This window comes from Sitodiplosis mosellana, unplaced genomic scaffold (assembly GCF_009176505.1).
Source record: "Sitodiplosis mosellana isolate CC-2019 unplaced genomic scaffold, AAFC_SMos_1.0 Smas_scaffold_1, whole genome shotgun sequence".
Taxonomy (NCBI): Eukaryota; Metazoa; Arthropoda; class Insecta; order Diptera; family Cecidomyiidae; genus Sitodiplosis; species Sitodiplosis mosellana.
The window spans coordinates 3631370-3644266 of NW_022595244.1; the positions used below are offsets into that span (position 1 = coordinate 3631370).

General features: G+C 36.7%; 1 protein-coding gene across 3 annotated transcripts in view; it reads right to left on the minus strand.

Moving 5' to 3' along the window:
• Positions 1-12897, minus strand: part of LOC129566274 (uncharacterized) — a 121639-nt gene that overhangs the window by 57550 nt on the left and 51192 nt on the right. For 2 of the 3 annotated variants that reach the window (XM_055442077.1, XM_055442063.1), the window contains 2 exons: positions 7750-8934; positions 7400-7661 (listed from right to left, as the gene is read on the minus strand). In XM_055442077.1, the coding sequence (XP_055298052.1) occupies positions 7400-7478 (79 nt within the window). In that variant the 5' untranslated portion in view covers positions 7479-7661; positions 7750-8934. Of the gene's footprint in view, positions 1-7399; positions 8935-12897 lie in introns of all 3 variants that reach the window. The other variant, XM_055442071.1, reaches the window with a different exon arrangement.

A 12897-nucleotide genomic window follows, 5' to 3' on the forward strand; every position in this document is an offset into this window, starting at 1 on the left:
AGCCCAACAGATCGAAATGAAAGTGGCCATTTTAAGAAGGAACTATCGTAATCGACCGCTATTCTTCAGTAAATGGCTTTCCAAAAGAAATTTCTTGATTGCCCGTCCGACCGTGTATTTTTAAAGTGCTCGTCCGGTGAGTGCCCGTCCGACCGTGCATTTTTTTAGTGCCCGTCCGGGGAGTTATGTCATTGAGCCGTATGTATTGAACGAGTTGCTGTGTGCAAAATTTACAATACATACAACTGCACAGGCTTGGTCACCAGTGCGTGTCTAAGTATCGGCACTTATATGAATAGTAGAGTAGCCACTTGAGCGTTCGCATAAGCAATAACACATTTTCCCCTAAAATTAGTGTAAATTCATCCAAAAACAGTTGAAACCGCTATTTCGCACTGTATCTAGATTACTCATTCCCCTCCGAAAACTTACAGTGTAATCGAGTGCTTTTTAATCCGCACAAACAAAATACTCGAAAGATCTGATGAAAAATGTCATTCATTTCCATCACCTTGATTAATTTGAACGAATTGAACAGTCGAAAAAACGTGTAAATCTAATGATATGGTGTTGAAAAAGTAATTATTCCAATCAATGAATATACGCTTTTGACTCCCTCCATCACTAAATTGAGGTAGAGGTAGAGGTGATGATGTAAAACTTTCCACTGTAAACTTGTACGGTGTGCAATTTGTTGTACGTGATGATAAATAAAGTCGGTGAATAAGATAAAGTCATGAGCATAAAATTGTACAGCATGGAACCATATGCTCATAACTTGTATCATTGAGATGTTTTGAATTTTACCAGGTAAAACTTGTTTTGTTATTAGTTGTGCATGAGAGCGAGTGGAAAAAAAACAATCATTCTTGCTACCACCACCACCACCACCACCAACAACAACATAATACCAGTCTGTACCGTTGCCGGCAGCGTTGTAACGACACCAGGCGAGTACTAAGTATCTTGTTTCCGCTCGAAAATTCTTGCTAATTTTAAGTTGTTTGCAACTTTTGTGAGCCAGCCCCACCTGATGTGCATTTGTAATACAATGTTAACCGCAAAATATTGAGTGCAATTCATCAATAATGCATTTGCGCTCCGAATGCATGGTACGGCAACTTGGTAGCGGGATGTAAGGCAAAACCGTAAGATTTCGCCTTCCGGTAAACAAGGCGTAATAATAAAGTTATAAGTCAGAGCAAAAGAAAAATTAGATGCACACACTGAATACCAACGTGACTGTAATTTCCGGGTGCTGAAAGAAAGTTGTTGATGTGTGTGTGTGTGTATGTGTGCGGCTGTGGGTTGACTTACATTACAGCAAATTCCATATCTTCCGTTTGCACTTAAGTGCACGCACACAACATACAACAGCAGCAGCAGCAGCAGCAGCAGCAGCAGCAGTGGCATGGCATTCATTCTTGAATAACTCAGAGGTTGCCAGTGAGAAAGCAATATTGTATTTTACAGTCTGTCGCCATCGTACTAATTCGTGTAATGAGATATGATTGCCACGTAACTATTTAGTCTTTTGTACTGTTTTTTTTCTCTTTCTATCTCCTTGCTTCTTGGAAAATCTTCGTCAGTCACTTATTTTCTGGATGTTGCTTTTATTTTTTTATTCACTTTATACTTATCGTTATGCAGTGCATCATTGCTTCGACTTCATTTGTATGCTCAGCTGCAATGAGCTTATTACTATTGTAGCAATAGGGATGAAGCATGATGTGGAAAGTGTGAAATAAATTTGTATGCTGGATATGTGCTGCAATTTTCTTCATTCTCATTAATTTTAATCTTCAATGCGTTTCCCATATGTGGAACATAAAACATACACACACACACACACACACACACACACACACACACACACATGTACATTAAACACTCTAATTCTGGTGGTGTGTTAAAGTAACATTGGTGCACATTCGATGGACTTGCTTGCGATCGTTACCGCAACGGTTTAATTCTGATCGGATAAAGTGTGCTCTGTGCTTGTGTGTAATGTGAATTGCGACAGAAATTGCCTTCGACCTCGATTTCTTGCGATTATTTTTTTTCTTCCATTGGTCAACATAAAATCCATACACACACAACGGATTGGACATAAAATCGAGAACGTTGAGCAATAAAATAACAATGACATACATTTTACAGGGACCAACATTAAACATGATGACATTTGTGAGCCAGTCTTCGTGACATGTACGAGTCAGTGTATCGCCTTCTCAATGCTTACAGATGATGAAGTGTCTATTACATCGATGAAAAGCGAAGCGATTGTGAAAAAAGAATATTCTGCGGTAAACGTTGCTGAATGACTCCTATGTTACGATGAATTCACATTAGATGACGCTAAGTGAATGCGATATGTCTGCTGGCTGTTGGGATCGTCGATTGAGAGAAATTTCAAAATATGGTGAAGTTATTCAGATAAAATGCTTGCATTTTTGTGGCAGCATTCCGCTGTCATGTGTATGTGGTGGTTTTTATGAGAAAGAGATATCGTAAAATCCTTCTCTCTCCCTGTTACCCATATTTTTTTTATTTCTTATTTGCTCAATGTGGAATGGCAAAACTGAGAGATGAAGATAAATAAAGTAATATTATTTAAAGTTTGTTTTCGCTGCTTTTTTCTGCTCTATCTTCCATTCGTTTGGTGTTGCATAGTTTTGGTGTCACGTTGTACTGTTTGTGCTCGTTTCGCATTTCAACCGATGTATATTGAGGCGAATCAGGGGATTTTTTCCAGACTTCCATTGAGCTGAACCTCTTTTAGAAGCGCATGCTCTTCGATTTTATCGAACATAATTTCCGGTTTTACCAATTCGAAGAAATCGCAAAAGCATTTTTCTAAACTGATCATTTCGATTTTGTGTAAACAGGAAGTTATTTCACATCGAGCTATTACACTCGAGCTTCATCACAATAACGTGCTCATACATAAACTATTTTTCTTCTCAGTTGATTTTTTTTTGTGAAGAAAAAAAAGAATGCGGTGTATCATGGAGAATTCCAGTGCAACTATATATTTGCGCGCTGAAACACGACCCAAAGCCAATAGAATTCCGATCTCATGGAGTGCGTGGTTGAATTTTTATTCGTTTTTCATGTGGCACTTCCTACTCAGTTTGCATCGACCACGTTTACTTCAAACTAAATCACTATTTCATTTTTTATTTATTCGATTTCTTCTTGTCGAGTGGTTTTTGTTTGTTCGTTTTGAAGCGCCGGCAAACGTTCGTGCAATTACTTCCGAGCGACCAAGACGAGAGAGGGAAAGTGGAAGCAGCATAGTGAGCGAGCAAACGAAGGAGCAACGGAAAACGAGAGTTGAACAAGAATTGCCAAGGCAAACTCAATATCCATGTGTATGTATATCGTTGGTATTTTTCTTATTATTCTGAGCTTATTTGGTTTCCGTGCACGTTACACACATTTGGCATATGATGCGCCAATCGAGTTGTCGAGCGCATGTGGATGCATGTGTGCATTGCAAAACTGTTCGCAATTACATCTAGCAAGGTTTTGAGCTAAGTCAACTTGAAATGTTCCATGCAATGGCCCATGCAATGGCCTTTTTTTATCTTCATCATTTGCTGTAGTAAATAGAAAAAAATTGTCTTAACTCTCTATAGATGCAACCACAGTTGTGTGGCATTTCACAACTGCTCCACTTGCCTACTTCTTCGCAACGATTCGATTTTATTTGCGTTCTTTTTTTCCATGGAAAAAATGGCAATAAAAAAATTCTCGAAAATGTTTTGTTTTTTTTTCTGTACACGGTTTTTATTTTTCCATACCGAGTGAAACTACCTCATGCTTGGTGAGATATGACTATTAGTTTTAATGGGAAAAGTTTTCTATATTTTCAATATTTATTTCTTTGCATTTTAAATGAAAATTACTTTGACTTTTCTCCATCATACGTATTTTTGAGTGCATGCCCTTCCGCTGTTAATAAAAAATAATCATGCAGAAGAGCTCGAAATGAAGTGGGTGTGTGTGAATGGTTGAAATTCATAATTACGATCATCATTTCAGATGTTTGTGTCACACATTTTGAATTGCCTGGTTCAATGCAGCAAATGGCTCATGTGATATGATTCAACTCATTTCGCTTCGCATCAAATTGAACATTCCGACATGTCGTTCTCGTTTCATCCGATACGCTCACTTTCGCACCAGAGCTCCCTTCCTCTTTCCTTCTCTCTCTCTCTCTCTCTCTCTCTCTCGCATTTAATTTCATTCCAAAAAGGCTTAACCAGACAAAATTAAAATGAGAATGCTACGAATGCTGATGCTGATGATGGCAAAACTATTTTCATTTCACAACGAAAAGTAATTAAAAATTCTATTTCTGTTTTGAACTTTGCGTAAATATCACTGATGAAATTGAGATTAAGTGCACCACTTAGTCGTAGGTTTGCGTGTGTTTTTATTTTGCTGGTTCATCGTTAGTTCGCATGCCGAATTAAATGAAAATTTCTTATCCCATATTTGCATAGGCTTATGCTTTCGGGAAATGCATATAAATTCAAAGTGAAAATTGCATATTCTGAATTTCAAATCACACATATCATATTTGTTTCTGGGAAACTGTATTCGTGTGTTACACAAGAATTTCATTAGATGGATCAATTTCTATCGTTTTGAACCAATGGCATTTGTCCATGTGTAAAACACTCGTATGTAAAATGTGCAAGTAAAATATGCGTGAGCCGGATATCTGGCAATTGAATTGTGTGTATCACCTGTGTGAATGAATGTTAATTAAGACACCACCGAAAACCGACATGCCCAATCAAATATGGTGATTTGCAATCAATGAATCTATTTCATCGTCTCCCATCGGCCAAAGGAAGTGAATTGAGTTTTGATTTCAATTTGACTAGCCGCCGAAGTAATGAAAGGTTCGTTAAACCAGTTTAACGGTTCATTTCATGATATAATCACCTTTGGCACGTTCGTCTTTCGGCCACCATTCAATACACATTGCACACACAAAACGGAGCCATTATTTGCCAACTCCCCGGGCAATTGGTGTTCATGTGATTGAACGTGTATCAAATCTGGCTCAATCATAACCATTTTTCCTCGACATTGCAGACAATTGCTATACACAGGGCGTTGTATTAATTCGTCGTTATCGCTTCGTTTGCTAAGTGCTTAGCATCAAACAGGTGAATCGAGCACATTCATTCAATGGCCTTTCGTGCTAATGAGAAATCATAAGGTCGATTTCAGCGGGCGTCATTTCGTTAGACGTACGATAAAAATAAATTCCCACGAGTGCATCAAAACCTCTCACGCACACACACACACACTAAACCGAATTTGCTGGTGCCGACAAACAATCGTAATTTGTCGAACATTGCTTATTATCACACTCTCATATAATAATGCCAGTCGTGCACTAATTAATTTAGGAGAAAACATGCGTCGCGAACGGTTTTACCTGCACCTGCAAAAATTTATTCGATTCGCACACCGGGTTCGGATCACATCAAAGTTGGCAAAATTGGTGGACGACTGTGCCTAGTGAATTCCATGCTATGCTATGGCATATACACACAGTTCACGTTCAGTCGGGTTAGGTACATGACCGCACACGTGTACATTATAAATCCGGCGATATGATAGAGGCGACTCTGAGGCTTACAACCATACCCAACACATCTCGAACTCGTTCCATTCGACTGATAATAATTGCTCTCTATTCTCCAATTTTGTATGTTTTTCCACTATCATTAGCATTTCATCACGATTTATTCTGGTTGCCGATACCGTGTTACCACCGTGTTTGTGCGTGTGTGTTTTCATACGCTTTTGCTCTGTCAAAGGTTTGAGCAAATACAGGCTGACATATCAGCCATTTTTCGAAAGTCGCCATAAAGCCCACAGACATGTTTAGAAAGCCAATCGTGCAGCTGATTGCTGTGAGTGGTTTTGCTATCAGCTTCTGGCCAATGTGGCTCTTTGTCGAAATGTCGAAGCGTAAATATTTGGTCGTAGGCGCGAATTATTGATGAACTTTATCATTGAATCAGTCGAGAAAAAAAGATCGAAAATCCGCCGGTTTCAATGAAATTTCGCACATGTTCCCTAATTAATAATCAATGTTTTCGATTCAATTTGGATTTATCACAATTCGATCAAAATCGGGAAAGTTGCCAATTTAATCATAAGAATTTTCGCATTTTCAACATCTGACCACCGTGCCATCACCACATATCTTCACCAATGTGCTTGGATCCATCCGGAAAAATCGAAACTGAAAACCAAACTGTAGCTTGAAATGTGGCTTTTTCATTCGTTAAAATTATGAATTTAAAACAATAATCTTTTATCATGCGTCAACAAAATATGTGATGAAATGAACGCATCATATCCAAGATAAACCAGCAAAACCTCAACATTTTCACGTTTGAAGCAATTTATTAACACACATGAACATACATTCTGACACCAAAAATTGCAGGTAGGGTCAAACCAAAAATTCCTTTGGGGGTCAAAAAAATCGATTCTATCTAGTGTTTAATGATCCCTTGGAGGCAAAAGTGAGGAGCAAAAGTGAGGAGCAAAAAAAAAGATCCTCACTTTTGAAAACAAAGTCGGAAAATGACAATGGGTCCGAAAAAAATTGTTGGGGGTCAAATTTCGCCAGCAGGGATCAGGATTAACGAGGTCAGACTATGTCAGAATCTATGCACATGAATTATCCCGATTGGGACGCGATTTTCATACTCATTCAAATCGAAATGTACTCAAGTCAAGCGGTAACATTAATTGCAAATTTTTCGCTTATAATTGGGATATGTACATTTTGGTTTTAAAACCATTGCGAGATGTAAAATATCCAAATTGTTAATTAATTCGTATATTGTCATAGAAACTCTCTCAGAATTCAAAGGAGGCAAACTGATGTTTTACACTATATGTTTTTTAGTTTGCTTCCTTTGAATTCTGAGAGCTGGTATGCGTCGTTTCAAAATTATTACGCAAATACATCATTTAATGTCCTTTGGAGATTTCCCAAATTTACTCTCGATGTTCACTAATACTTTAACATAAAAACCAAATTCGAGATGCGAATCACCCTCATCCGATGTTTTATGATTCGAGTTTCAAATGAAAAAAAGGGATTTAAACATACATACATCATCCTCAATTGAAGAAAAACCTAAAATTATGACTGTCGTTTCTGTTACGTGCAGAAGAATAGCCCTGTGTTATGTCAAGACTGGACCGTTTAATGCTATTGAAAACTTGTGTTTATCGACATAAATTAACATTTGAATTAAAAAAAAAACCAAAAGCAATATTTTAAATCCAACAACAAACACAAATCAAATATGCGAAAATCTTTTGGAGTAAACATATAAATTGGACTTACTTGATAGCTGGATCGTTTTGAAATGCATTAAAATGCTAAATAAAAAAAGCGCCCATCCGATTTTGTATTTTCCCTTCATGGTGGCGGCGGTGGCAGTGGCTGCGGTGATGATTCTGTGTTTCCGAACGCTTTGGCCAATAAGTTTGCTTTTTATACTGTTAAATGCGTATTTATCTCTTAATCGCTCTGTATTTGACTCTGTGAATACCCCAACCTACACTTATTATTCGAAACGGTTTTTTTGTGTGGCTGTGGCTGTTGTCTGCAATTAAAATAAATTTAATTTATTTATGCTTTTTTTCAGTTATCAGCGTGCACATTGTTTGAGATTTAAATGTATTATTTTTTACTTTTGTTATTTGCTCCGCGGCTTTGGCTTTTATTCACGATAATAATATGCATATGCAGTTTTATGTATTTGCTGCAATTCACATGTATATTTAAATGCAATTTTTGAATGGAATATATTTTACATCACCATTATACACGCTAAGTACTTTACTGCACAATTATGATTGTGTTCTTTGAAATTCACTTTACACCGTTTTTTTATTATTGGCAATTTCATCGGCAGTAGTGGATTTTTTTCTCGCTTTTAACTTAAAGTTGTGCTTTTTTTTGTTCGTTGAGGGTGATTTATTTTAATCGTCTTTATTACATACAGAAAGGTTCCAATTTTCGTCGAAATTTAATTGTCAGTTTTTTGTTGTTGAATTTTTAAGAGATTTAATTTCATGGTGAAGCCTTTTTTTCTGTCCTAATTCAATTGTGTTTCGCAGAATCTAACTTTGAAATGAAATTTTCAACAAATACTTTGACGATGATACTTCACGACACCAAATAATTTCACTCAGCTTCAATTTAGTTGTGAAAGTTATAGTCTAGCCCACAAAATGGTTATTCCGTTGAATTAATTTTATTTTGTCATCAGAACCATAAATTTATTATTTGTTCAGTTTATGCTGTGTGTCTTTTGAATTTCATTTGGCGATGGAGAGGGAGATATGGATTGTAAGAGCGCACAGAATTGCCAATTAGTTTCATTGACGAACTAACTAGATTTCCCGTTTCGTTGCCGTAATATTGTTTGCAATAGCAAAAGCGTCTATTAGCTAGTTCCGTTGGTTGAATGCTCTCTCTTTGAAGCTAGCGCTTTTAGTATGCACAAAAAAAATTTAAGCAAAATTTATATTCCTCGCATGATTTTTTGCTCTTGCTGCAAATGCAGTGTGCGGATGTGATGCTCTCTGTTGCGATATCAATGCAGCATGCTACACGCAAATAATTCGATTGTGTTGCGTTTGTTTAGTTTATGTGCTTTTATTGTTCTTTCCTGACGATTTTCGTTGGCAAGTGACATGTTGATGCTTTGTGCGGCGAATGCATTTTCACAATGCTGATAATTGGGTTACCGTTAACCGTTTGCCACATGATATTTTCTCTCCACATGGCACCGCACAGGGTGTACGCTTATTTGTGAAGATATAATCGTAGTATGAAGTGGTTGCAACCAACTGATGCGGTTTTCCCTCGATCTGAAACGAAACAGAGAACACGGTCAATGAATGGATAAAAGTTGCATAGTTTTGTTGAATACATGCTTTCCATTTATTGCCCGATTTGCCCGACACATAATTTCGGTAAATTCAATTGAGTTTTGGCAACAATGCACAATTCCGAGCGTTAAACCTAATTGAGTGCATCGAAAATGTTTCCAACATTCTATTAGCCTGTTTTAGACGATCTCATTACCCTGCATCACATGATGCCATTGCATCGGGAAGCTAATTTTGGAAGTGTCCAAATCGAACGCATCAAACTTATGATTAGCATTGTCTATTCTTTATCAATGCGAATAAGGTCATCCATGTGAAATTTAAATTCGTTCTCTTTACTCTGTAGGCGACAGAATCTACCATCGAAATTCATTTCTTTGGTTTTCGTGAAAACAACCTTATGTTTCTGTGTAGTTTTCTGTTCGAACGCAAGCGTTTTCTCAGTATGGTCTGCAAAATTAAAAAAAACAATTCTGCCACGAACCAGTTTTTATTTTGAATCTAACATTTTGTGTTATTTTAATTATCTAAACTCCAATATATCATATAAAACCGTAATTTTCTCTCATACAACTCAATTGAGAATGAAAAAAAAATTAAATACGGGTTTAGAAAGAAAGAAAGTAATTTTTTGTCTTGTGTACCAGCGGCATATTTGCACAATTTTATTTGGCAGAATCGAAACATTTTTATTTATTTAAAATTCAAATAATAATTATTGTTTCACCACACAACACAATGACGACTATGTTTGACACTGCATTGAATACATCCATCAATGTAGTTCCCGTCAAAATGCGTGGCGTTGTTGTTTTGACGTTTAATGATCGAGACTATCGCGGTGGGCTTACGCTCTATATTTGTTTGGAACTCCACTGACGGTGGCGCCTAATAATAAATCCAATAAGATTTGCAATATCAGTGTGTTACATTTCAGTATGAAGTTCGACAAAATAGAGAATTTACTTTACTGCATTGTCATTAGCCTTATATTATCCCGGTGGCGATTGCGCTCAATATCAGTTGTCGCATTCACATCATATGGGAGTATTGTATGAAAGGCGATAAAATTCCATGCATCAACCAAGATTGCTTCCAACTCGTCGAAATTATCTTAACTGAATTTGTCAAGCAAAAAGCGTAACCCAATCGAGTCATATACATATGCAACTAAATATTGTACACATCCATGTATATTCATATCGAATTGAAGATTCAAGAAAAACAACTGAAATGAAATGAAATTCTTGGTAACGATATCATGGCATCGAACAATTATTGAATTGATAGATGTATAAGTCTTAGGCTGACAATTTTAATCGTTTCTGTCTAAAGCTTTTATCTCGTTCTTGAATTTCAAATGCCCGTTAATAGAATAGTATAACGTGTACATCGCTGCATTAAAAATATGTTAAAATAATGTCATCCAAAGCGTTTAATGCGCAGTGAGAAAGGCGACTTACAAAAATTGACGACGATATAATTTTTGCTAGTTGTGCAGCAGAGCACACTGTGTTTTTATTACCCGGGCCGTTTTATCTTTTCAAACATGTGTTTGATTCACGAAAACACATTTTGACAACATGAATAGAGTTTGCTTTTGTTACAATTTTTTTTTCAAGCCAAAAAAATGGTAGTAGCTGTTTTATTCTGTTCCTGTTTCTCATCTAGCCCAGCTTGTCTATGCTGCTACTCTTTCCGTTTGCTCAATGCCAACGTCGTCTAATTCGTGCGTACTCAAGCGATATGCAAGGAGAAAGAGTGGCAATTGTGATGATAATAACATAATTCCAGCATTGTGCTTGCACAACACAAAAACGCTTCACCATTTCGAAATTTTCGTTGGTTCAGCACGTAGGCGAAGCATTACCGCTGTTGAAAAAAAAAAATTCGATTGTATGTGTGATATAAGCAGCAACGTTGTCGAGTGTATGTGCAATGTTGTGAAATGATTACTTGAAAACTTTTCATACACTCGATGTCGAGATTTTCTTGACAATTTTTCCTACTCCCATTTTTGCGTCACTGTTTCTCCGGCATTCCCATCTAATCGCATATATCACATGACATGCATTATCTTGAAAATTGTATTACATTTCCGTGTGTTAGAGTGTGTGCGAAATTAAGTAGCGGATTTCATGTTCGAATGATCACATAGATTCTGCGATAGTATAGGAAGATTGCGCTTAGATGCACAGCATATTATCCATATTAGCCGGTTTGGAATAATACACAGACAAACCCGCTCATCCATACACACATACACCAGGACACTCATGTAAGAGGAAGTACCAATTTATTGGAGGAAATTCCCTTTTCTCATTCCTCATTCTCTATTTTTCGTTACTGTTACAGCTCCAGTCGTGCTCTTGTTCTCAAACAGCATAATACAAAGGTTGAAAAATGCTTGCAGACTATGGTAATTCGGATCGATCATGAAACAGAATAAATTCAATTTTGACCATTCCATAGAAATGAGATTTATTTTGTGATGGATGGTTTGAATAGCACAAGTACAATTTACTGTAGTACGAATTGTAGCCAATATGCATAAGCAGTTCGTTACGTTGAAGATCTTATCTCTATACGTAGAATTATGATAGTTTGATTAATAGTTGTGAGTCGAAGTAAACGATCTGCAGTCGATATACAATGTTAAATTTGTGAATCGATTTTGATTTGTTCAGTAACCTGATTTTGAGTTATTTCATTCATGTGTATTGAAAAATAATGATATTAATTCAGATTTGAAGTTTGGATTTATGCCATATCAAGTGCCTTGCCAATTCACTTTGTCTGTTGATTCAATGAAATGCTGAAGCTTTACATAGAGAAACTCAAACAAATGAAAAACACAGCCATTTATGGCATTCAATCAGGGAAATTGGAATAATTGAATAAGAGTTAGTTCAGGTTTTGGAAATGAGCACTCCAATGAGTGAACGCAAGAACATTGGAAGACTATCGCCAACTTTTGGGTTTGTTGCTAACGATTGGTTTTGCAACCGCCCCATATCAACATTGTGCATAGTTCTGCGCTTGGCACATCCTGGCTACATACGTCATGACACGTCAAGCAAGACAAGCCTTCATGCATGTTGCTGCTGCTGCTGCTCAATTTCATGGGTGCAAATGAACCATCACGTAGAAAGAACTCAACCGCACATGCATTATTTGCATTACTTTGATGTTTAAATAGTATCCGTGATCTGTGAATTTGGTTCTCCGTTCACGTCGATGGTCAATACCACACACGACGCAAAATACTGTGATCCAACCAAGCATCGAATCTCGGCAGCCATTTTCCAATACCAAATTTGGGGAGGTTGAACTGAGGCAATATTGATGAGTTCAATTATTTTTTCATTCCAAATTCTATGCTGTAAATTAGTAAAAATGAGCTGAATTTCCATCTAAAGTGCTTCCAATCAAACGATAATGGATTAAATTAAGTTTTCTCATGTGCTACACCCATATCAAGCACTTTAATTTCCTAACATCATTATTCAGTCGAACCAGTTTATCAAACCAACAATAGTTACAAAAGTGTACTACACACTGAAAATGGAATTCAATAATGCAAGTTTACTAGGAAATACAATGAACCATTTTCCAAATGTAGTCAATGTAAGTCGTTGCAAGAGCATATATATGCAAAGACACAATGAAGAATTTTGAATTGAAAGAGATTAGATATTTTGGGACTTTTTAAACTGTGTGGCTTTCATCACTTTCAATGGGTACTGCACTCAATATGAATGCAAGAACTTCACATGCCAAAGCAAAATAGACTTCATATCCGGGAAGATTTCGACTAACTAGCAAACATAATTGTTCAGAGCAAGTTTCCTACGTATATATTGACATGAGAGGGTGGTCGTTGTGAAATGGTTGAGTTTGAGATGGTTAAACTTAATCAATTAAACCAAGTGTAATATTGCC